The sequence below is a fragment of the Puma concolor genome, chromosome E2, assembly GCF_028749965.1.
Source record: "Puma concolor isolate L17-30 chromosome E2, mPumCon1.1.hap2, whole genome shotgun sequence".
NCBI classification, from domain to species: Eukaryota; Metazoa; Chordata; class Mammalia; order Carnivora; family Felidae; genus Puma; species Puma concolor.
The window spans coordinates 920,817-946,629 of record NC_141681.1 but is presented as its reverse complement, the minus strand read 5'-3'; the positions used below and the strand labels follow the sequence as shown (position 1 = coordinate 946,629).

Here is a 25,813-nt window from a genome sequence, read left to right as displayed (position 1 = left end):
TGCATCTGAGGCTCATCCTATCATCAAGATAATTGTCACTTGTGATGTAAAATTTCCTTCGCTCCAGGCTGAGAAAGATGTGAGAGAGAGAGAGAGAGAGAGAAAGAGAGAGAGAGAGAGAGAGAGAGAGAGAGAGAGAGAGAGAGGTTCATACAGCAGCTAGTGTCTGAGTAATAATTTGGAAAGTCCCGGACTCATTTTTAACCATCCTGCATTACCTGTTCATAACATAAATAAGTTCAAACTTTGTAAATGACCTTGAATGTCTTCGGTGGGAAGCAAATAGTGTCCTCAAGTATTTACCTCTGATCCCCTCTCCTTGTCCTGTGACACACAGAACGGCCCTGCCTGCTGTCTATGACCTCCGAGGGTTTCCTCAGTCATCTTGGCTTAGCTCTGGAACTTCAGTCCCCATTCTGTGCTCTGAATGTCCTCCTCCTCTTCCCTTTCCCTCCTGCTTTCTCCGTCTGTTCGGGCTCAGCCACGTTAGCCTCTGTGTCTTCACAACTACTAGCCTTCAAGGAACGCCCAGGCCCAGGGTCCTTCCCTCGGGACTGTCCTGCGCTCCCTTTCAGAGATGAAGCACAGCCGGGCTCTATCTGACACCCATGGGATTCATGGCCTTTATCATCATCCCAAAATAAACCTAACGTACAAAACCACTGCCTATCAAGTTTCGGCTTTTCCTCCCAGACCCCTGAGCCTTGCCTGGTTGCAAGAAGCACGACAAAGGGGACATTCAGGGGCCTCTGAACTGCGGCAACAGGGGGCCTGGGTGCTCACTGCCCTGTGTATGGGTCCCTCGGGGAAAAGCTGACCTGCTTTTCAATCGGAAGTGGAGTAAGGTGTGGGCAGAGAGAAACTCTGCACTTCGCTTGCCACAGGTGAAGCGGTTCTCCCTGTGTCTAGGGGAATAGAACTGCCCGTGCACTTGACTCGCTCTGAACTTTGTCTCAGAACACGCAGAGCACTCTCGTGATGCCACCCTGGACCCCGGAGCCGTGTACTGCTCTCCTGGAATCATGTAACTGTAATCCACAAGCGCACCTGGGAATCCAGCCCCAACTTATCTTTTTGAACCCCAGGAGCCTAAAATTAGGACTCTGTAGCTTCTGTGTCTGCAAAGATGCTCAGAGGTGTTTTTTGTTTTTTTTAGTTTTTTTTAATGTTTATTTTTGAGAGAGTACAAGTGGGATAGGGGCAGAGAGACAGGGAGACAGGAGATCCTAAGTGGTCTCTACACTGACAGCAGAGAACCTGATGTGGGGCTCAAAGTCGGGAACCATGAGATCATGACCTGAGGTAAAGTCGGACACTGAACCAACTGAGCCACTCAGGTGCCCCTTTTCAAAAACTTTTTAAAGTTTATTTTCTTATTTTGAGAGATAGAGCACAAGCATGAGTGAGTGGGGAAGGGGCAGGGAGGAGTGGTGGAAAGAGAAAGACAGAGAGAGAGAGATTGATTGAGAGTCACAAGGAGGCTCCACACTGCCAGCGTGCAGCCCTGTGCGGGGCTCAAACTCAGGAACCATGAGCTCATTCCCTGAGCCGAAATCGAGAATCAGACACTTAACTGACTGAGTCATCCAGGGGCCCCTTAGAGGTATAATTCTTAGAGCTTTTGGATCTATGGCTAACTGCAGTTGTGAGCCACCCACCCCTCCAACTGCACTCCCATGGTATGGGCACGATCTACATAAGGCCCCTGCAAAGCATCAAACACATGGTTAAAAACAGCATAACCAGTGGGGCTCCCTGCTCACATCAAGCACCTGTACCACATCCATTTATAGAGACCATGTTTCCTTGTGTGCTATTATTCGCTCACAAGGGGCAGGGAGGGACATCAGCGGGTTTTCTGCTGGTCCTTCCCAGGCAGAAGACATGAATGCTTGGTGCTCCCCAGTGTTGTGAACATGAACAGCCTACCCCATAGAGTGAATATTTGGGGAGCATCTTTGCTAATGTGATGAATTGATAACTCTCCAATTCCAAGCATTGGTGGTTGGTCAATGCACTAAGTGTTCCTATCCTGTCCCCAAGCACAGCAGCCAAGAGAGGGAGACGCAGAATCCGAAGCAGGCTCCAGACTCTGAGCTGTCAGCACAGAGCCTGACGCGGAGCTCGAACTCACAGACCACGAGATCATGACCTGAGCTGAAGTCGGACGCTTCACCGACTGAGCCACCCAGGTGCCCCTTCACTACCTTTTATTAAAAGTGTGGGCTGGGGGAGTGCCTGGGTCGCTCATCTGGTTAAGTGTCCAACTCTTAATTTCTGCTCAGGTCACGATCTCATGGTTCGTGAGCTGGAGCCCCAAATCCGGATCTATGTGTCAGAGCAGAGCCTGCTTGAGATTCTCCCTCTGCTCCCCTCTGCTTGTGTTCTCTCTCTCTCTCCCTCAAAAATAAATAATTAAACTTAAAAACAAAAAAGAAAGTATGGGCTGGGCTTGGTACTCCCCCACAGGAAGGACATGGTTATCTTGACTGTGACTTGTGACTAACAGATAGAACTTGTCACTGCACCCAGAGTTCCCACCAACCAGGTGAGAAGTCGGGTGCACCCAGTTGCTAGAGCCACAGGAAAATTTTATCAGGTTTCTCTTCCAGTGGATTCCGTCTCATTTCTTATTATTGGCCTAGAAGCTGCTCTTGGGCACCCTGTCTACAAGCTTAGAATCCCTCTCACTGCTGCCAGCACCCTTAGGCCAATGTCAGCCTTCCTCCTCACTGTAGGCCCACATCTACGTCTCATCCGGTACTTTCTGGGAGGCTGCGTGCATAAATGACCTAGGAGAATAAACGATGTAGTTTCTACAAACATCTAGAGAATTGACTGATGCTTCTGGTCCCTCATTTTGGTCACGGCTAAGGGGACAAAGCTTGAAACATCAAGAGATAAGTACTCTTTTGGCATATGGATTTGGTTTGATTTCCATCATGCTGTTTTGCATAGCCAAAGCACTGTAAATCTTATAATTTAAAAATAAATTACTTCGGCATCTGGGTGGCTCAGTCTGTTCAGCATCTCATTAGGTTTCGGCTCAGGTCGTGATCTCACAGTTTGTGAATTCAAGCCCCGTGTTGGGCTCTATGGTGACAGCTCAGAGCCGGAGGCTGCTTTGGATTCTGTGTCTCCCTCTCTCTCTGCCCCTCCCCCAGTTGTGCTTTCTCTCTCAAAAGTAAATAAATAAACATTAAAATTTTTTAAAAAGGGGGGGAGCACCTGAGTGGCTCAGTTGGTTCAGCATATGGTATCAACTCAGGTAATGATCTTGCAGTTTGTGAGTTCGAGCCCCACATCCGGCTTGCTGCTGTCAGTGCAGAGCCTGCTTTGGATCTTCTGTTCCCCTCGCTCTTCTCCTCCACTGTCACTCTCAAAAATAAATAAAACATTAAAAAAATTTTTTTTTAACTTTTAAAATAAAAAAATAAAAATAAATTACTTAAGGAGCTCCTTGTTGGCTCAGTCAGTAGAGCATGTGACTCTGGTCTTGGGGTTGTGAGTTCAAGAGATTACTTAGGAAAGAATAATCTTAAAAATAAATAAATGAATAGCTTAAGAACAAAAAAAAAAGGAAAAAAGATAAAGAGAACCTAACTTTTTTTTTAATGTTATTTATTTGAGAGAGAGACAGAGTGCTAGTGGGGGAGGGGCAGAGAGAGAGAGACACACACAGAATCCGAAGCAGGCTCCAGGCTCAGCACAGAGCCTCACATGGGGCTCAGACTCATGAACCGTGAGATCATGACCTGAGCCAAAGTCAGACGCTTAACTGAGCCACCCAGGTGCCCCTAGAACCTAACTTTTATAAAATCCCAGTAAAATCCCTGTTCTGAATCTTTCTGGCTAATGTCTTGGAAGGTGCTCAGGGACTCCTGAAAGAACAGAGCCAGATCAGAAAGAGTATTGTCATCTCACACAGGTGAACTCAAGGGCCACTGGTCAGCTAGGTATGAGTCCACTACGTGAGGCCCCTTAGCAAGGCCCATGCTCATCAAATAAGATCCTAAAACCATGTGGTCAATTAGGGAAATCTGAGACCCTTTGAAGAACGGGGAAGGAACGTCTTGCTACAACCTAACCGGCTTCCAATCAAAGTGATTATCACCTTCCGCTCTGTCCACTCACTGCACCTAAGGGTGCCCCTCCTGAGGGTGCCCCTGGCTCCTGGAAGGGGAGGGGTCAGCCAGGCTGTGGTGGGAGCAACGGCCCTGGTTTCTGAAGAGTTGGTGGTGAGAGCTACATGACCAGAGGTGTTGTGAATGGAAGTCTTTATTTCCCTGGAATCTGAAAGCAAAAACCACTCCTTGTTTGGGCCCACTGTGTTGGGAGAGGAGTTTCCAGATCACATACACCTGGCACTGTGTGACTTGAGGCAGGAACTTTCCTAAACCACTGTGCAGAAGCTACTGCTTGTGCATTAAGAAGACTCTTCCCTGAAGGTTTCTTGCTACTGCTGTCCTAAAGTAGCCGTGAAATTTCTCGCTCACCCTATTGTACCCACGGTTCGTGGGGTGGGGGATAACGGTTCGTGGGGTGGGGGATAACGAGCAAAGGCCAGACAGGAAGATTAACCTGAGTCCTAGGTTCTTTGCACAATTTATTCAGGAGATAGGATATTCCTCCACTCCATGTCTCTACTTTTCCTTCTACAAAGCACCAATGCTGTTATTTTTGGCTGTGTAAGCTTGGTGAACTGAAAGTTGCCCAGCTGTTGAATGTGAAAACTTTTGGCACAATTCATCTTTATCAAATTCCTTTCTGTTCGAAAATTATACATCCGATGGGATGATGTGACATTAGGGCCCTAGGGGGCAGCCTACACCCCTCACCAAGTGCCCATCCCCTTTCCCCAAAGTGGAAATTGCCACCTTGCTGTGGCGATCCCCTCTTCCCAGGGACCCAGGTTTGGGGCCAGTCGCCTTGAGGCCAACTATTTTCCAATTGCATTTGGGCCCTGCTATCCTGACCCAGTTACAACTATGGCTCAGGAGGTCTCGGGATTTGCGTGAGTAAAGTTACTTGTGTGCCTGGGTGCCGCCCCACCCGTGAGTGAGCTGGCTTGGAATGCAGGCACAGATAACTTTCAAGTGAGAGCTCCGCCTCTGTTTATTTTCCAGGGAGACACTCGAGCATTTAATCCAGACTTGGGTCTCCTGCTACAAAGGGTCCTTCATCGAATACTTCATAGCGCAGGGTCTCCCTGGCTCACATCGCTCTGTAATAAGTGACCTCTTGAGGTCACCTTGCCAGCCGGCCCCCACAGAGTCCACTGCAGGCATTTGCTCCTCCGAACCAAAGTCGGATGTGTGTTTGTGCGGGGTGGGGGTGGGGGTTCACATGCCTCTTCACTGTCTCCCGCATTCCAGCATCACTAGTGCCCGAGGCCCCCAATCACTGCAGTGTCTTGGACGGGGTGCCTCCTTACACAAGCGTCAGAGAGCCTGGGGAGCGCGCCTCCCTCCGGCCCCGGCTCTGCGCGCCCAGCCACCCCGCACCTCCCCCACTCCGCCCGGCCCGCCCGGTCCCCCCAGGGCCTGGAGCGCAGCCTTCCCAGCTTCCCTCACCACCAGCCACACCGCGCCCCTCCCCTCTGCGCCCTGCGCCCCCTCCCCCCCCCCCCCCCGCCACCGGACACGGCGCCCCCTCCCCCCTCGCTCCCGCGCCGGCCCCGCCCTCACCTGCGGCCGCTGCGCGGGGCGGGGCCGCCCGAGGATGACAAAGCAGCGGCAGGCGGCGCGGGACCCGCCCCCCGCGCTCGGCGGGTGCGTCGGCCGCCCCGGCGCGGCTGTTATGGAAACCGGCCGGGCGCGCAGGAGGCGATAATGGGGCGGCCATGGCCCGGGCCGGCAGCTCCAGCGGCGACGCGGCCGCGGGGGAGCGGGCCGGGGGCGCGGGGCGGCCCGAGCCGTGGGAGCTGTCCCTGGAGGAGGTGCTGAAGGCGTACGAACAGCCCATCAACGAGGAGCAGGCGTGGGCCGTGTGCTTCCAGGGCTGCCGCGGGCTGCGGGGCGCGCCGGGCGGCGGGCGGCGCATCCGGGACACGGCCGACATCCTCCTGCGCCGGGACGGCTCGGTCAGCGCGCGGCGGGAGCCAAGGGCCGCGGGTGAGGGCCGGCGGGCGCGCGGGGGTGTGGCCGGGCGCGCGGGCCGCGCCGGGGGGCGGGGGTGGGGGCCGGGGAGCGCGCGCGCGGGGTGTGGGGGGATGGGCTGCGACCCTCCCCTCTCCTCGGCCCTCTCCTCTCCTCCCCTCCCCTCCTCTCCTCTCCTCTCTTCTCCTCCCCCTCTCCCCTCTCCCCCCCTCCTCTCCCCCCTTCTCCTCTCCTCCTCTCACCTCTCCTCTCCTGTCCTTTCTCGTCCTCTGCTGGGTGCGAGCCCTCTCCGTCCCCACCCTCCCTCTCGTGAACTTGGAGCCCCCTCTCTGCACCCTCCCTTTCTGGAACGGCGCCCCCTTCCACACCCTCCGAGTCCTGAACCCCTGCAGGAGCCCCCTTTCGTACCCTTCCACACCCTTCCTTTGCTGGACGGCTTCTCCCCATCCTTCTCTCTCTCACCTGGTGTTGGGATACCCCCTCCCTTTCCGAGAACCCTCCGCCGACCATCCTCTGGTTGCCGGTGGGCAGCCTGCGGTTCGCGTATTTAACTCACAAGAGAAGGACTTTGGCTTTTGATGGTTGAGTACCTTCCATAGACCCAATTCTGCCTCTCCTACCCCCACCTCTCTCCACCTGGCGCTGGTTCCTTCTGCTCTGGGGTCTGTAGCCCTCAGTCTTTTTCATCCAGTGATTCCTGGTGTGGAAGCCTTGTTGCATGGGTGACTGCAGATGCCTTACGCTGGAAAGGAACGAATGAATGTCTTCTTGGAGCTTTTTTTCGTGGAGGTGAAGGTCTAAGGAGGAAGCTGTGTCTTCTTTGGAATCTGCTGAATTTACCGGTTTCCTGGGTTTAATAGCAAGAAGACGGTGTAAAATTTTGGGAACAGTCTGCTTGGTTTTCCTGCTCTTAATCATCAAGAACAAAAAATTAATCCCTTGAAAGATATTTGAAGTCTACTCAAAATAGTGAATCTAAGTGATTTTTAGCCTCTTTCTTAGGAAAAAAAATAACGTATTTTCTTCCCTGGAGAACTGTACTACTGGTCTAGAGCATATGGTGATTAAAAAAAATTTTTTTTTTAATGTTTATTTATTTTTGAGAGAGAGAGCGCAAGCAGGGCAGGGGCACAGAGAGAGAGACACACACGGAATCCAAAGCAGGTTCCAGGCTCCGAGCTGTGAGCACAGAGCCCAACGTGGGGCTTGAACCCATGAACTGTGGAGACCATGACCTGAGCTGAAGTCAGACGCTCAAGTGACTGAGTCACCCAGGCACCCCTAGAATGTTGGGTGATATTAACCCAAAAGCTAATACTGTGTAGGAAACACAAAGGCCCGCTATGTGTGCTGGAGGAGAGCTGGGCCCTCTCTAGTCCCGAGACTATGGTTTGCACGAGTCCTCATGGAGGACACAAAAGGACCAGCACAAAGCTGCATAGGAGCTATAGCTGCTCTGGTCACAGGAGGGTCTTTTGAACCCGCCCTGCGACCATCACTCTATTTCTCCCAAGGTCCTTCTCAGCCCTGTGCCCCGCTCCTACCTCCCTCTACACCTTTGCTATGAGACATTTGCAAGTTTCTGTATTTCGTACACAAAGCACCAAGATATTTGACAGGTGAAAACAGTGAGTAGACACTCAAATGGTATTATTCCCATTTTACCAGTTAAGCTGAGGCTCAGGCTTCCCCAAAGCTGCACAGAGAGAGGAAGGATTTGGATTCAGCCTCCAGCTCTTGATGTTTGCGTGCAAGGTTTCCGTAGGTGGGCCTGAGAGGCTTGCCCTTGCTGGATGGCCTTATCCCCGCCCTCCTGCAGGGGTTGGGGGGGCAGCGGCTAGACTCTGCATATTCACAAAGAGCTTTTCTCCTGAAGCTATAGATTCCTCCCTGTGTCCCTCTCCATCCCTGGAGATAACAATATATGGGGTGCCTGGGTGGCTCAGTCGGTTAAGCAGTTAAGCCTCTGCCTTCAGCTCAGGTCATGATCTCATGGTTCCTGGTTCATGGGTTTGAGCCCTGCGTCAGGATATCTGCTGTCAGTGCAGAGCCCGTCTTTGGATCCTCTGTCTCCCCCTCTCTCTCCGCCCCTCCCCCACTCACATTCTTTCTCTCAAAAAGTAAATAAACATTAAAAGAATTAATAAGAAAAGAGTGGGGCGCCTGGGTGGCGCAGTCGGTTAAGCGTCCGACTTCAGCCAGGTCACGATCTCGTGGTCCGGGAGTTCGAGCCCCGCGTCAGGCTCTGGGCTGATGGCTCCGAGCCTGGAGCCTGTTTCCGATTCTGTGTCTCCCTCTCTCTCTGTCCCTCCCCCGTTCATGCTCTGTCTCTCTCTGTCCCAAAAATAAATAAACGTTGAAAAAAAAAATTAAAAAAAAAAAAAAAAGAAAGAAAAGAGTATAACCCAAGATGTGGCTCCTGGCACCACAGAGCGGGACAGGACTATAGGGGCCTGCCTGGTCTGACCCTCCGATTTTAAAGATTGGAAAACTGAGATACAGAGTGGTAGCTGGTTAGCAGAGAGCGCAGCTCTCACAGAGAAGTACAGCTCTGTGTGAGAACTGGGAGAGAGTCAAGCCATGTTTCTCGTTGGTCCTCCAAAATGCACCTTGATGGCTAACGTTGTTGGTAGTCACCGGGCTCCCTCCAGTTCCCAGGATGTGTCAGCTCCTACTTCCTGCTGCCTCTACACCCACAAGCAGGCCAGAGATCCAGGCTGGGGTTTCAGGCTCACACCTGGCCTCTCTGTGGAGACTTCCTAGCCCAGGACATCAGGAAGCCCAGTTCCATTTTCCATTCAACGCTCATAAACGTGTCTCATAAAGGTGGATAAGAGATATGGCGTGCTGGTCTGTAAAGATAAGGGAGAGTGGATTGCCCTGAACTTTCTCTTCAGTCTTGCTGAGCTTTCTTGAATCAGCTGAAACTTTAGACCAACTACCCTCCAGGGTGGCTAGTCCACCATTTCGCTGGCACTTGAGTGGTGAATTCACTGAAGGATAGGTGTTTATTTCTTGCTGTAAAAAGCAATCGGGAAAATCAGCATCTTTTAATGTTACCTCACCTGGTCCCTCGGTACAAAGTGCTGGTAAATCTAGCCTTAAGTAAGTGTTTAAAATAACTTTAAAGGAATCCACAAAAATAAACCACATTTGGGGGAATGATTAATGTATGAGCATACATCTCGCCTCTAACAGCGAAGTGGAAACAAATCCTAACCTTTAGTCTGAAGACTTCATAACTGCTTGGAGTACTTTTTTTTTTAAGTGGGGAAAATGTGTTAACGTGAAGTTATTTTTTTTTAAGTTTATTTTATTTATTTTGAGAGAGAGAGAGCACATTTGAGTGGGTGGGGGTGGGGGGAGGGGCAGGGAGAATCCTAAGCAGGCTCCCAGTTGTCAGCATGGGATCATGACCTGAGTCGAAACAGAGTCAGTCGGTCACTTAACTGACTGAGCCACCCAGGCGCCCCACATGGGAAGTTATTTTTAAGAGGCCATTATTAAAACCTCTTGATGGGGAAAGGGTTCCTTTTTTTTTTTTTTTTAATTGAGGCAGGAAACTCTGTCAGGCATCGACGTGAATGCCTGTGTGGAGCCGTTCCCCGAGGCACAGCTAATTCCCTAAGTGCAGCTTGGTCAGTGATCCTGTGACCCTGGAATGCTTTTAGTGGCTTTTGTCCACCTGATGCTGTCCTGGGCACTTCCCCCCAGGAGAGTGACTGCTTCCCTTCCCCGTGTTTGGCTGTCACCTCGATGGAAAGACCGTCTGCCTTTCTGGCCTACCACTGCTCGGGAAACACTTCTCCAGGCACCGGGCTGTCCACCATAACTCTCTTGGGCAGGCAGAGGTGGGACGTGAATGTGGGTAGAGGTGTGTCTGAGACGGGAGTGAGCTCATCACCTCCCACCTTCCCCCTCCTGTGGATGCTAAGGTACACACTACCCTATTATTCTGATTTTTTTTTTTTCTTGTCAGTTTTGGTACTAAAACTTTTCACAGGCCCTACTTTTCGGCTTGGGCGCCTCACGTGACCTGTCCGCCGGGCCCCATCTGCCTCTCCAGCCCCTTCTTCCTCCTTCCTCTTATGCCTGGAGGCCAGCTGCCCCCATGGCCCCCATAGCGTTGGCACCTGCCCCCAGGGTAGGGCTCTCGGAGTGGCCACCACTGCACAGACCCAGGGCCCTCCCACTCATCTCATTTTCAGCCCCGAGGTTCAAACACAGGAATGATTGATAGTCTGTCGTGCATTGGATGGTGGTGTCCTGTGTCATGAGCTCTATGGGGCTTGGAATTCTTTTTTTTTTTTTTTTTTTTTTCAGAAATGTTTATTTCTTGTGAGAGAGAGGGAGTGTGAACAGGGAGGGGGCGGCAGAGAGAGAGGGAGAAAGAATCCCAAGCGGGCTCTGCGCTGCCAGCACAGAGCCTGATGTGGGGCTCAAACTCATGAACCATGAGTCAGAGTCAGCTGAAATCAAGAGTCAGACACTCAACTGACCGAGCCCCCCAGGTGCCTTGGGCTCAGAATTCTCTTTTCCACCTCGGCCTGGCAGCGAGAGCAGCAGCTGAGTTTGGCATCTCACCATCACCAGTGCCCCCCTCCTCCATAAACTGGTGTGCTGGTAGCACATGCTGGGGAGGGGTGAGGACGAGTGAGGGAACACCAGTACAGAGCCCTGGGCCCGGGAAGTGTGTGTGCACACAGGCACAACACACACACACACACACACACACACACACACACACACACACACAGATGCCCCCTCGTTTGTTGTCTCTGCAGTGCTCTGCACAAGTACGGGGGGCTGCTGGCCCCGCTGTGGATGTTCCTTCCGGTCTCCTGGCCCAGTGCGTCCTCTCCCTTTCCCACGGGGTGGGATCCGTGGCCACTAGGATTGGCTCTGGGCCGCTGGTTTGGGAGGCCCCCTAGTCCTGTGGGCTTCAGGTGTTCAAGCTGGACTCCATACACCTCACTGGGAGGTCGCCTCCTGAGTGACTGAGGACCTTCTCTTTAGCTTGCCTGTATTTTTTTTTATTATTTATTATTATTATTTTTTTTTTTAATTTTTTTTTTCAACATTTATTTATTTTTGGGACAGAGAGAGACAGAGCATGAACGGGGGAGGGGCAGAGAGAGAGGGAGACACAGAATCGGAAACAGGCTCCAGGCTCTGAGCCATCAGCCCAGAGCCCGACGCGGGGCTCGAACTCACGGACCGCGAGATCGTGACCTGGCTGAAGTCGGACGCTTAACCGACTGCGCCACCCAGGCGCCCCTATTATTTATTATTTTTAATGTTTATTTTTGAGAAAGAGAGAGAGAGTGTGTGTATGTGTGTGTGAATAGGGGAGGGGCAGAGAGACGGTGACCGAGGATCCAAGCAGGCTCCGAGCTGTCAGCCCAGAACCCGACTCGGGGCCTGAACCCATGAACTGTGAGATCATGACCTGAGCCAAAGTCGGACGCTGAACCGACTGAGCCCCCCAGGTGCCTCGTTGCCAGTATTTTTTTTTAAATGGCATTTGCACAGATGAAGGTGGATGAGTGTGCAGTGATGTTGTCCCCTGATATGCTGGGCAGAAGTGAGAGCTGGTTGGAAAGGTGAAATCCTGCTTCCCTCGTCACGAGTCTCCTCACAGTCAGAATATTTCTGGCCGAAACTCTCAGGTCCTGTTCCTTCTCCCACCAGTGCTGTCTGTGCTGCCCTTGCCACCACACAGGACCCTTGGCACGTGGGGACTCTTTGTGCCTTGGTTATGCTTTGTGAGGGTCACCCAGGCAAGGCGCGGTGTGGAGATGCAGCCCAGCCACCCAGGGACAGGTGGGCACTTTGCTTTACAATCCAGGGTGACAGTGGCTGACGTTTTCAGGCTCTTTCAAGAATGTGCTGGGCCCACTCATGTTTACGCCTCTGACGCTGTTCTGATCCCCGTTGCGCAGATGAGAAAACTTGTTCACGAAGCAACCATCTCGTCACCTAGTGGGGAGGGGTGGGGGCAGGACTGGGAGTGAGGACTGCGGCCTGGCCTCGGGGAGTTACTCCTCTTCTTTGCACCTCACGGGCTGTGCTAAGCCTTGGACGTGCCTGGTGTGGTAAAGCACTGGGTGCCACAGGAGTGGCAGTGAGTCCCCTGTCTCCGTTTGTACCTCGCCCAGCAGCCCTCCAGGTGCATGTGAGTGCCTTCACAGGATCTCGGGTCCTAGTGTTCGGAAGAGGAAGGGGCTCTGTAGAGTGCACCTGGTCAGGGTCCCGTGCGCATTTCTCGGTGATGTAAAACATCGTCCACGTGCCCTGTGACCTTCCTGGCCTCTACCTGGGGAGGGTGTGAGCGCTGGGAAGGACACCTGCCTGGGTGTGACTGTGTGAGCCAGGTGTTTGTAGATCTCATTCCTGATTCAGTCTCACCTCTGAGCAGAGATTACCTCACAGGAAGGCGTCCCCCAATAAGCCATGCTCTCTGTCCAGACATCTGTGAGCCTGGGGCTGGCTGTCACAGATGACCAAGAGAAGCCTGTGTGGCCACTTTGGCTGGCCCAGTACCTAACTGGCCATTTGCAGCCTCTGCCCTGTGCTCTTAGGAGAGGTTGAAGCTGTCAAGGTGTCTTTGGGGTCCCTGTGTACCCTCGAGATTGGCTTATGAGACACAGCCCCAGGGTCTCTGCCCCCTTCAGGGCCCTGGTCACCCCCACTGCAACCCCCACCACCCAGGTCTTCACAAAGAAGGGGTTCTCTGTCCCCTGTGATGGAATCAACTATCTTCTCAATTGGGCACCAGGGGGTGACCTGTGGGGGCCGGAAGTATGTGAGTGGCTCCCACAAAGGAAGCATTGTGGTATTGGTTGGTCTGGTCCTGGGATGTGGCCATTTGAACAAATATGCCAGTGAGTATCAGCTGCAGGAAGGCGCCAGGGTTTCGCTCTGATCCTGTTTGACTCCTCAGAGGGAGTTTGACCTCCAATGAGGACCTAGTCAAGGAGGAAACTTGCCTGGAAACGGCAGCCCAGTAATTAGGCAAATCAGCATGCGTGGAGTCCGGGGCTCCTGTCACTGTCTTAGCTCCGCCTGGAAACCCCACTTGTTCGGTGTCGAGGGCATCTGGGTCTGCAAAGGAGAGAAGGCAGAACGGTTTACAAGCAGGGCACAAGGGTTTCCTTTGGCTGCTGTAAACAAGTTACACAAGCTCACTGCTCAAAACAGCTCGAATTTATTCTGTTACAGCCGGAGAAGCCAGAAGTCCAGGATAATGTCTTTGCCTTAAGGTCAGCAGATTAGCAGCCTTACTCCCAAATGCTACCCCAGTCCCCTTGCAACTTAACATAACACGTCCACAGGTCCCGGGGATTGGAATGTGGACAGGTTGGGGGCCATTATCTGGCCCACCGTGGAGGGGAAAGTCACATGGGTAGAATGGTCACTGTTCTGTCACCTGGATTCCATCATCAGTGACATCAGAACACGGGTTCTGGAATTATGTTCCATCTAATGCTTTACAGGGGCTGTTCTCACTTGAGTCCAGCGGTGGATGTGACAGACCCTCAGATTGCTAGGTCCCACCCTGATGAGCCCGATACTGCCTGGGGCTGGGGTGGCCCTAAGATCTGCATTTTCAGCAGGTTCCCCATGATGCTGCTGCTGCTGCTGGTTCCAGGACCCACTCTGTGACCCCCAGTCGACTGTGTGTGGTTTCCCCAGGCCACACCCTGTGTTGGGACACCCCCAGGGCCAAGACTCCTTTCGCTTGAGGTGACTGGGATGGTCAGTGAGCGAGGGGGACGACGCACGGTCTGGGTGTTGGCTTCAGAGCCAGGCTAGCCGTGGATTGGATCTCAGCCAGGTGACCTTGGCCAAGTTCCTCACCCTTCCCGGGCTACGCAGTGGGGCAGCGGGGAGGACTACAGGAGGGGATCCCTGAAGAGCACTCAGGGAGTTCAAGTAAGCCATCCTTAGGCGAGCGGGGAGGAACGCCTCCAAACGGACTGCATTTCAAGGCTGCGGCCCGTGTGCTGTGGCCATGAGTGGGGCCTTCCCAGGCTTAGCCCCAGGGCACACTGGCAGGCACTGGGTGGGGAAGTTCTGCAGGAGCAGAGGAACGCTGACCGTTCCCTCACCAGGACTGTGTGAAAATGCAAGGGTTAACTGATCCTTACGCTTCATTGTGGGAGTTCTCTGGCCCACACGCATTTCCCTGACTCGGGTCTTTCCTGGCATTGATTCGGGTGACGTTGGTCCTGGGTCCTTGCTGCTGGGCGAGGACACCCCACCCTGTGGTGTCAGTTCGCGGAGAAGCAGGTGGGTGTCAGCCAGAGCCTGTGGAGGTGAGCACTGGCGGAAGTGAAACGGAGGCTGGGGGACACGGGCGCCGTTGCCCCACGGAGCTCTCTGTTTGCTCTGCAAACACACAACTTCCCAGTCTTGAGCAGGCATTTTCCTCTTAGCTTTGGTTGCTGCCAGCTCGTTTCTAGACACCAGTGCTTGATCTGAGGCATTACTTAATTTAAGTTTTAAAATTTGACATTGAGACAAGCATTTATGGAAGCATATTACTAGGTGCCAGATACCACGTGTGTTTTCATTTCTTTTAAGACTTTATTTTTAAGCAGTCTCTATACCCAACATGGGGCTTGAACTCTCAGCGCTGAGGCCAGTGCTCCCCTGACTGAGCCAGCAGGCCCTGTTTTCGTTTAATCTGTATAATCCCCTGTGTGGTAGCTGATAGCTGTTTGGAAAGAGGACTCCAAGGAGGCTCAGAGAGAGCCAGGGACTTGCTCTGGACCACGAGCTCCCGTCCTGGATTGTGAGAGAGCGAGGTGGGTGCTGTGTTCTTGCCACTGTCACGTGCACGGAAATTAATTTCTTAATGCCGTAGCACACGTTCCAATTTCAGAAAGTGTGAAGGCAGCGCGGTGGGAGTCTCCTGCCAGCCTTCTCACAGTAGGAGAAGGCCCGGTGTGTTTTACGTGTTGGCCAGCGTGTGGCAAATAGCGCCCCTTGGCAACTCTTCCCCCCAGTAGGGGCTCCGATCGTCTCATTTCCAAGGACACCTCTTCCATGTCGGTGGCTGTCCAGTGCCCCCTTGTGCCAACATCATATCGCGTGTCTGGTGGTTGGCTGTTAGGGTGATTGGGGATATTCGCGTGTCCGGCGATTGGCTGTTAGGGAGGCACCACGCGAGTAGACTCTGGTGTCATGGCACCTGAGCACACCTGCTGAATCAAGACAAGCAGGGGTGGTAGTTTTATTTACTTATGTATCTGTTGGTTTATTAAAAAACTTTAATGTTTATTTTTGAGAGAGACAGAGTGCAAGCGAGGGAGGGGCAGAGAGAGGGGGAGACACAGAATCCAAAGCAGTCTCCAGGCTCGGAGCCGTCAGCACAGAGCCCGACGCGGGGATCGAACCCATGAACCGTGAGATCATGACCTGAGCTGAAGTCAGACGCTTCGCCGACTGAGCCGCCCAGGGGCCCTAATTATCATTTCTTATCTTGAGAGGGAGAGAGCGCATGAGCGGGAGGGGGCAGAAGGAGAGAGAGAGGGCCTTAAGCAGGTTCCAGACTCAGCTCAGAGCCCAACACGGGGCTCAGTGCCATGACCCTGGGATCATGACCTGAGCCAAAACCAACAGTCGGACGCTCAACTGACTGAACCACGCAGGCGCCCCAGGGCTGAAGTTTTGAGAGATGGTGCAGGCTGCCTTCCTTGGGATTGTGACCATTTTCCACCAGCATTGAGTGTGGGCCCTGCAAGGGCCTTGGTCTACCCACCGTGCTGTTTAGCCGCACAGGGGTACTGAGGAAACAGCCTGAGATCTGGAAAGGCAGGGGCCCCCTGGGCTTGAGCTTGGACCCTGCCCTTTGTGGAGTCTGCATTCATTGTCCATAATTAGGGACCTCGGTGCGGGGGGGGGGGGGGGGGTCCGGCCTGGGAGGCCTAGTGTAGCTGCTGCTTTGGCTGGCCTCCCCCCGACCCCTGCACGTGTGCGGTCTCCTTCTGGGGGGCTGAAGAGGGCGTCTCCTCCATGGCCACTCTCTGTCCTGACCTCAAGCCTAAAGAGAGTCACAGGCAGGACGCCGTTGGTCTGAAACTGGCCGGGAGGTCCTGGCGGTCCCATGGTCATCATAGCACAGTGATGCTGTGCACATCCTCACAGGCTATTGCGCCCTCAGAAGTGTCTGCATCCGTTCGTTACCTCACCTGTTCTTTGAGGTGACACCGTGTGCCTCACCTGTTCTTTGGGTGACGCCGTGGGTTAGCTTGGGCAGGTATCGCCTCCATCCGTAGATAAGGAAATGAGGTGAGAGGCAAGACCCTCAATGTCATCATCACAGGTGGGAATCTGGGCTGAACTCCTTCCCATACTCCCCACTCAGGCACAGAGGGGTGAGGCTGTCAGACACCTGTCCTACCACTCGCCCCACCCACTGGGGGGGGACACTTCCTCTGGCAACTCTAGCCTGCGAAGGCCTCACAGACTTCTCCAGATTATCTTTCATCCTATGCTACTGTGACACATCATTTCCAAGAAAACTCCCGAGCGTCTTGGTTTCTCCTCATTTGTCATTTTATACACAAGAAATCGCATCGGCTTTTCTTTTCCTGTACATCTTGGTGAGGATGCTCTTCTCGGCAGGGAGGGAGAAGCACCCAATGGGGGGGGCAACACCATGGAGACCATGCGTCCTGGGTCCAGCCCTACCTCAATGAGACATTGATGGACATGGAGAACACTTCAGTCCTAGATGCCTCCTGCTTCTGTCTGGGTCTCACTGCTTTCCCTCCAAGACAGTTGTGGGGTTTTTTATGTTTATTATTTTTCAGAGAGAGAGTGTGTGTGGGAGGGGCAGAGAGAGAGGGAGACAGAATCCCAAGCAGACTCCCAAGCAGGCTCCAGGCTCTGAGCTGTGAGCGCAGAGCACAATGTGGGGCTCGAACCCACGAATCGTGAGATCAGGACCTGAGCCAAAACCAGGAGTCGGATGCTTAACCGACTGAGCCACCCAGGCGCGCCAAGACGGTTTTTGAAATAAGGAAAAGGTGGTTTGCACAATGCTATGTGATCAGCTTGGTGACAAAGTTACCGTAGCTCTGTGAAGTCATATTTGGGTGTTCTGGGTGGGCAGTTCAGGAGGGTGCACTTTGGGGTCTGGCAGTGCTTAGGAGGGGTCCCCGCTCTGTCATTTTTTAGCTGTGTCATTTGTGTAATTTTCTCAATCTGCCTGAGTCTCAGTTTCCTCGTCCGTAAGGAGGGAGTCATGGCACCAACCTGTATGTGGTGGTTGTGGATTGAAGCCGCAATGAATCATTTGTTAGTTGTGCAGCAAAGAGCTGGACACAGTGTCTGCCCTGAACCTCCCAAGGGGACAGCCTTCTCATCAAGACCCAAAGACTCCCCAAGTCCTTACAATGTGAAGTACAATTAGATTACTAAACACGTACTTTTCTTAACATATGGACTGCTTAAACCGGGGACACAGGCATTAAAATTATTCCAACCAGAAGGCTTCCCATTGACCAGAGGACTGGGTGGTGCTCGGTCTGTAAAGGGCACTGAAGGGCTGGCTGGCCCCCCCTCCCCTTCTTGGTCCTCAGGATGACTCAGGGCCCTGGCCTCTTCCAGGGAGCGCCTCTGTTCTGAGTCTGTTTTCTTCTTTCCGTTGCCCCAATCCAATCACCGCTACAAACACTCATGGAACTCTCAAACGCGGGCCACAGTCTGCCGCTTGCTGCTCACTTCCCGCTCTTTTGATGTTGGAGTGGATGGTTTTCCATTATTTTAATGGATCAGCTCAACACAAACTCTATCTTTGGCAATCTTCCTAGTTCTTAATGGCATTTTGAAAATATTTGTGGAGTTAGCAGGTTCACTTAGCAGAGAATTTCATGGTGTATGTTTTTTTCTTTTTTTCATACCCTACCTCATTCCAAAAAGAATTAAGGCAATTCAGGTTCATCTCTTAGCACAGATTCCACCTGCATGCTTCATTCAAGGAAGGTTGCAGAAGTAGGTGGGTTTTCTCTGTTTCATCCAGCCTGGCATCTTGAGGGACCTGGGGGTGGGGTGGGGGGTGGGGGAGCAGCTGGGGCAGATTCCAGGGCCCCTTGGCCTGGCCTCACCACTGACTAGCTGTGACAACTTCCGGGAAATGAGCTCAACATTCTGGACCTCGGTTTCCTCATCTGTGAAACGGGTAACAGAACCACCTACCTCCCGGCTTGTGTACGGATTACAGCAGATGAGCATTTGTAAACACGTTGATTCAGTGCCATGTTTTAATAATAAAATACACAGTGCTGAATTGAGCTCCTGGGCTTGAACCCAGAGACTCTGATTCTCTGACGGAGGCGCTGACAATCTGGGGGCAAATCTCTAAATCTGCAGGTAGCGGCCGGATGCTGGCTTACCCAGCTCAGCTCTTAGCGATTCCAGAGCAAAATCTGTTGTTTCTGTTGAGCCTGGGTTTCTCATCTGACTCTGCTATGATTCGGGGGCACATTCGGGGGACTGTGAGTTTCAGACCATGAGGTCTTTCCTACGAAGGAGGAGGCTTAACTCATTCTCTCTTGCCTCCAGCCTCCAAGCACGCTTCCCCAGGGGACCCTGCTCCCTGCTGCGTGGTCACTTTGGGGTGTGACTGCTGTGTGGGGTGTGGGCGGGGTGTGTGTCACTCTCTAGCCCCTCACCTGGATGTCCAGGCCAAAAGATGGGTCTTCAGGTGTCTGTCCAAATGAGTGGCGGCTTGGCCTGTCGAAGCTTTTGTGGGGGTTCCAGTGGAGAGTGTGGAGGGTATGCCGTATGTCCCTGAGGGGGAAGGTGGGGGGGGGGGGGCAGTCCATCTGTTGGTTCCCGGGGATGCTGAGGCGTGTCCTGACTGCCTGTTATCTCCTCTTGCAGAGTCCACAACGATGGTGTTGTCACCAGCCAGCTCAGAAGCCCAGGTACCTTTAAAACAATTTTTAAGTTTACTTGGTACACATTAAAAGTAACACGTGTCATATAATGTAAATTAGAAAGCATATAAAGTTACACGATTGTTCCCAGGAGGTGGGACACAGACAAAATACTCAAAGACCTTAATCGAAAGGACTTGATGAAGAGAGCGGACAGGTGAGGACAGAGAGCCCACCAGGGCGGTGCAGAACCTGGCAAGCCAGGAGAGCCTGAAGGGGAAGGGCATCTATGACACCCTGTCTGCCTGTCTTCTAGGCCCAGACTCCAGGCTCTGCTTTGCACCGGCCAGGGGAGGGAGCAAAGGTGATGTGGTCTGTAGGTGAGAGCCCCTGGGTGCAGAGTGTCAGGCGGAGTGGGTCTGGGGGGCAAACAGGAAAACCAGCCCAGTGGCCAATATCCCGGAGCCCCCGCCCGACCCAGAATTCAGATCTTCCCAGGAGCACTTCTCTCTGTGTCTCCCTGTCCCATCCACCTGCCCCCCGGGGAGTTCGTCCCGAACTTGATGTTTTTCATTCCACCGCCTTTAAGAAAGCTCTATGCAAATGTGTGTTTATGTATTAAGTACAGTGTTACACCAAGGGTAGGGGGTGGTCACAGGCCAAAAGAGGCTACATATTCTATTGTGGAGAATTTAAAAACAATAATAAAGTCATCCCAGAGTTTTCCTCTTTTTTCTTATTACTACATGCTCGCAGTTTTTTTAATGTGTATTTTGACAGAGGGAGCACTCGAGGTAGGAGGGGCAGAGAGTGAGAGAAAGAGAAAACCCCAAGCAGGCTCCACTCTGTCAGTGCAGGGCCTGACTCAGGGCTCAATCTCTTGGTTCCAAGAGATCATGACCTGAGCCGAAATTAAGAGTCAGACGCTTAACTGACTGAGCCACCAGGCGCCCCCACATGCTGGCAATCATGTCAGTGATAAGGGGTGCCTGGGTGGCTCAGTCAGTTAAGCGTCTGACTGCGGCTCAGGTCAAGGTCTCATGGTTTGTGAGTTCGAGCCCCGCGTCGGGCTCTGTGCTGTCAGTGCACAGCCTGCTTCCGATCTTCTGTGTCTCCCTCTCTCTCTGCCCCTCCCCTGCTTGTTCTCTGTCTCTCTCAGAATAACTAAATAAACTTAAAAAAAAAAATCTTAAAAAAAAAAAAAAATGTCAGTGATAAGATACCCTTCCCAGCAGCACCTTGCCTGTGGTTACCGGAGCTCTGAAGCGGTCTGGTGTTGTCACTATATGTTGCTTTCTGTAATTTGTTTTGGAAAAAAGAACAACATGTTTTCAAGACTCCTCTCCATTCCTGGCAGGGCTGTCTGCCCTCGGAGTGTTCTGGATACTTTGTTTATCCACGGCCCGGAACACTCTCCCCTGCCTTTCAAATGGTGCAACCAGGGCTGTCCCTACGGCCCAGAGTCCCCAAGTGAGTTTGTATCTGCTACCCAGCATTCCAAAGGAGACCTGTTGTTATCAAGTTTGAAAGTATTTACGAGGTAGATACACACAAACTTTGTACGTGGGGGTCGAATCTGGACTGTTGTGCTGGGGGGCCCAAAAATGAACCATGAGAGCCCCACCCCAGCCACTATGGCAGGGCGGCCACTTGTGTTAACCCAGATTCTTGCTACTGGCACTGGGGTAAAGCTGGCCTCCTGTGGCTACTGGGAGCCTGTTCAGTTCCTGTAACTCCAGGCAGGTCGGGCTTAGGTTCTGAGACTCTGGCTGGCTGCCCAGATTTTTCCTTATGGGAAAGTACGGGCTCTTTGCCTTTCAGGGAAAGTTTCCAGGGACCGGGCTGGGGCACAGAGAAGCTTTTAACAGAGCACCTATCAGATAAGAGGCTCATGTTGGAGTTAACCCTCTAACTCTAGGCCAGCTACGAGGAGAAAGAGGCAGTTGCAGTGATACTCTGCACTGCACTGGGGCGGGGGACTTTCCTACTTGGCCCCTTTGTCTGCCTCCATGCGGTAGGGACCAGGGCAGAGCCGCCCTGGGGTCGGCAGGGTCTCTAGAGCTGAGTGGGCGTGAACCTCCACCATCGCCTCCTTCCTGGCACCTACCTCTGGGCCAAGAAAGAACCAGGGGCAGTTGTAGTCCTGGTGGGTATTAGGGTACTCTCTGGAGATCTCATGCCACAGAGGACTCCCCCTGGCCCTAGCCTTGTGCCCTCCAACTCATGATTTTGGGTGGTGACTTAAGAGCTGGGTCTGTGACCCTCGCCTGCCTAAAGCAGAGATAGGACCGCCTCCAAGTGGGGCTGGGGGCGGCGGAGACGGGTGTTGACTTTGGTCTGGAACTTTGTTCTTCCTAACAGGTCCGCCCCTCCCCCCACGCTGGCCCCCTCCAGGCTCAGGGTGTTTCCTGAGGCACTTCTGCAGGACGAGAAGGCTGTCTTGTCCGCGTCTCCTGCCCAACGTTGGCTCCCTGTGTGTCCTCCTCCAGCTCTGCTTGGGCTGCCCCCACCCTCCGGGCCCCAGGCGGTGGCAATGCAGGAAGTGAGAGGAGATGCCAGAGGGCCCCCCACACCCTCAGGCCCAGTGGACTTGGGGGTGGAAGGTGAGGGCGTGGCTCCACGAGCCACCAAGAGGCCTTCCGTCTTGGCATCGGCCGCCAGCGGGTCCCCAGTCCTAAGTCCAGCTTTGCCCGCTGCCAGCAGTGCCCTGAGGTCCTGTGCCTCCCTCCTTACCTAGAAAGCAGCCATTGTCTTGTGAGTTATGTTGTCCCCTAGGTAAGTAACAAAGGCCTCAGAGTAGTTAATGACATGAGAAGAGCCACTGTCATTTTGTATCCTTGTCGTAAAGGGAAGATGTCGAAATACGAAAGCCGTGCGGAGCAGAAGCGGGGACCCTGGAGGTGCCCGCGTCCTCTGTGTTCAGCTGCATGTGGCCCTTTGCTGTGCGAACCGATCCGACCTTTTCAGGGCTGTGTTCCTGTGAGCAAGGGAGTGTCAGGTGCAGATGGCATTTGAACAGATAAACGAGTGACAGTTGGCAGATGCCCTCTAGAGAACGCGGATTCCCCAGTTACTAATGGTGGTCCGTGAAAGTAGGGTTTCCTGCCAAGTAAAATTGAGAAGTGCTGAGTGAAGAGGTCTCCCTACTGCAAGACTCACACATTTTTTAATGTGCTAATACGCTTTTAAAAGAATTAATTATGGGGTGCCTGGGTGGCTCAGTGGGTTAAGCGTCCGACTTCAGCTTAGGTCATGATCTCGCGGTCCGTGGGTTCGAGCCCTGTGTCGGGCTCTGTGCTGACAGCTCGGAGCCTGGAGCCTGCTTCAGATTCTGTGTCTCCCTCTCTCTCTGACCCTCCCCTGTCCATGCTCTCTCTCTGTCTCAAAAATAAATAAGTGTTAAAAAAATTTTTTTAAAAAGAATTAATTATGGAGAATTTCAAGCACTCACAAACAGTAGCATTGTGGGCCCCAGCCATGCCTGGCTGGGCTCCTGCCGTCACTGTGACACTTGTTTCAGGGGTAGCCCCTCCTTCTCCCCTCCTTCTCCCCTCCTTCTCCCCTCCTTCTCCCCTCCTTCTTCCCTCCGTCGCTCAGGTGCCAGTATTGTTTTGTTCTTTTCTTTTTCGGGTTACATTTATACACACTGAAATTTATGTGGAGTTTAAAATATTTTGAAGTGAGAGGATGCCGTTTTTCATGAGTTCAAGTGTCAATACTTTAAAATTTGTAGATAACTATTCTAGCAGCGTTTATTAAGGATGCTACCCTTGTCCTCTGATTTAAAACGTACTGGTACATTGGGGCGCCCGGGTGGCTCAGTCGGTTAGGCGTCCAGCTTCAGCTCAGGTCATGATCTCACGGTCCGTGAGTTCGAGCCCCGGTCAGGCTCTGTGCTGTCAGTTCAGAGCCTGGAGCCTGCTTCCGATTCTGTGTCTCCCTCTCTCTGTGCCCCTCCCCCACTCATGCTCCCTCGTATCAAAAAATGAATAAACGTTAAAAAAATTTTTTTCAAATTAAAAAAAATAAAATATACTGGCACGTTACACTAAAAGCTAATATTTAATTAGATTGTCTACTTATTTAAATACTTATTTTTGAGAGAGAGAGAGAGGGAGCACAGGAAGGGGAGGGGCAGAGAAAGAGGGAGAGAGAGAACTCCAAGCAGCCTCTGCGCTGTCAGCTCAGAGCCCAATGCGGGGCTCGAACTCACGAACCACGAGATCTTGCCCTGAGCCAAGATCAAGAGTGGGGCCCTCAACCGACTGAGCGACCCCGGTGCCCCAGGTTGTGTATTTTTCAGATCACATTGACTGGGGTTTACTTTGCGTTCAGTGAGCTTGATTAGTTCTGGCAAACACAGTGCACACCGTGTCCCCGGTACCATTGGCTCAGAAGCTCCTGTGTCCCGTCCAGTCCCCACCTCAGCACTCAGCTGCCCTGCCTTCTGTGGCTGGAGATCAGCCTCACCTAGAGTTTCGTGTAAATGGAAGCACGCAGCCAGGAGGCTTTGGTTCCTCTGCTCTGTGTTTACCGTGGGTGTAGACGAGCATGTGTGGTTTGATCCGCTGGGCCTCTGCCTGGTACCCTGCTGTGAGGATGGGTCGGCTTTGGTCGCCATCTGCCAGTTGAAGACATTCAGACATCCCAGGTTTGGGTGCTTGGGCCTTTCTAGGACCAGCCCTGTGTGGATGTGTCTTTCCTTCTTCCTGCTTAGACTCCTCCTTAGACTCCCTCCTGGGAGAGGAGTGGCCCTCGCTTCTCGAGGTGACGGCATGTTTGATTGTAAGACCTGGCCGACTTGCCCACCTGCTTCCCACGGGGGCTGTGCTGTTGGGGGAGCGGCTCGGCCGTCGTGGGCGTGTCAGCTTGGCTCCTGGCACATGGCCGTGTGGCCGGCTGGCTGTTAGAGGCTGTGCTGTGCTGTCACCTTGGGCGGGTTGTCCCGTGACCCCTGAGGCTGCTCTCCTCCCCCTTCCCCCTCCCCCCATGACGCTCTGGGCCCCTGTCCTGCAGATGGTGCAGTCCCTGGGCTTTGCCATTTACCGCGCGCTGGACTGGGGCCTGGACGACAGCCAGGAGCGAGAGCTGAGCCCACAGCTGGAGCGGCTCATCGACCTCATGGCCAACAACGACTGTGAGGACAGCGGCTGCGGGGCTGCGGATGAAGGCTACGGGGGCCCGGAGGAGGAAGAGGAGGCGGAGGGCGGCCCCCGCGCCGTGCGCACCTTCGCCCAGGCCATGCGGCTCTGTGCGGCGCGCCTGACGGACCCGCGGGGCGCCCAGGCGCACTACCAGGCCGTGTGCCGCGCCCTCTTCGTGGAGACGCTGGAGCTGCGGGCTTTCCTGGCCAGGGTCCGGGAGGCCAAGGAGGTGACTGGGAGAGCACGTGCTAAGGAGGGGCGGGGGGTGAGGGGGGGGCTTCCCGTGGGGGGGCTCCCTGAAGGCCAGGGGTGGAGCAGGTGGAGGGGCAGCGGGGCACGAGCCAGTGGCCTCCCCAGGTGGTGCGCAAGTGGGAGGAATCACAGGAAAGGGGAAAGAGGCCACCGAGGTACCTTTGTGGCCCTCTTCACCCCCCCCCTCCCCACACACCCAACGCACCGGTCCCTCTGTCTCTCCAAAGGAAGTGGAAGTCCTCAGTGCAGGACTCTGAATAAACTGGCCTCACTGTCTGCACTCAGTGTGGGCACCGTCCTAGATGCTCTGCAGGTTTTAACTCAACCCTCACACCTACTTCGTAACCGGTTTCGCACAGGAAGGGGCTAAGGCTCAGAGACGTTAAGGAACCTGCTCCCAGCCTCTGGCCCCGGGCCCTTCTTCCTGTTGCCTCCTCGTGTTTATATCTTCCCATGGGGCTGGCTGTCCTCCCCTGTACTGGTTTCTTCTGGAAACGGGTGCTAACTGGCACCACTTCCTGTAGCTCAGTGCACCCAGGTGTTTGGAGTTTGGGGGAGGTAGGAAGTTCAGTGACAGTTGCCTTTTGCAGATAAGCAAACGGAGGCTCTGAAAGGTGTCCCCTTGTCCCAAGCCAGAGCTAGTACAGGCAGAGCTGGGGTCTCCCCAGGCCTGTCCTATCTCTTCGTGGTCTCAGAATTAGTAGCTGACAGTCTTTCTTCAACTTTCCAGCTTTCCCCTTGGTGGGACCTGACCTGTTTCCTCGAAGCAGGGGTCTTGGCACAGGGACTCCTGCCTTCCATCAGCAGTCACGAATGAGAAACTGCAGACTTTGTAGAGGTCAGGGCAATGGCAGAAGCTTTTTGAAATTGACTGATGCTGGTCCCTGGTTCCACCCTGACCAACTTCCCCGAAGCTCTGGGCCTGAGTAGGTTCTCAGGATTGTTCTGATTCATGGGGCCTGGGACCCAGCCTGGGACAAGTCAGAGATGTGCTTGCACCACTGGGCCCTTATCTGCAGCCCAGTTGATGGCCCAAGGGTGGGTAGTTCCTCTGCCCACTCCCCATCTCCCCTCCCCACTCCTCCTTGGCATCTTGGAGATGTTCTTCTTCTTCTTTTTTTTTTTTTTTAAGTTTATTTATTTTTGACAGAGAGAGGGAGCATGAGTTAGGGAGGGGCAGAGAGAGAGGGAGACACAGAATCTGAAACAGGCTCCAGGCTCCGAGCTGTCAGCACAGAGCCTGACGCGGGGCTCAAGCCCATGAACCATGAGATCGTGACCTGAGCCTAAGTTGGAGGCTTAACCGACTGAGCCACCCAGGCACCCCTTGGAGATGTTCTTCTAATGCACCAATTAGTGGATGGGTCTTTTTTTTAAACGTTTGTTTATTTTTGAGAGGGAGGGAGAGAGAAAGAGTGCGAGCGGGGGA

At 53.4% G+C, this 25,813-nt stretch overlaps 1 protein-coding gene across 3 annotated transcripts in view; it reads left to right on the top strand.

Annotated features, from left to right (window-relative positions):
- Positions 1-5,754: 5,754 nt before the first annotated feature.
- Positions 5,755-25,813, top strand: part of SPIRE2 (spire type actin nucleation factor 2) — a 35,165-nt gene continuing 15,106 nt past the window's right edge. The window contains exons 1-3 of one of the 3 annotated variants that reach the window (XM_086688555.1): positions 5,755-6,113; positions 18,993-19,036; positions 24,005-24,361. In XM_086688555.1, the coding sequence (XP_086544681.1) occupies positions 5,843-6,113; positions 18,993-19,036; positions 24,005-24,361 (672 nt within the window). In that variant the 5' untranslated portion in view covers positions 5,755-5,842. The remainder of the gene's footprint in view (positions 6,114-18,992; positions 19,037-24,004; positions 24,362-25,813) is intronic. The other 2 variants (XM_086688554.1, XM_086688556.1) reach the window with 2 other exon arrangements.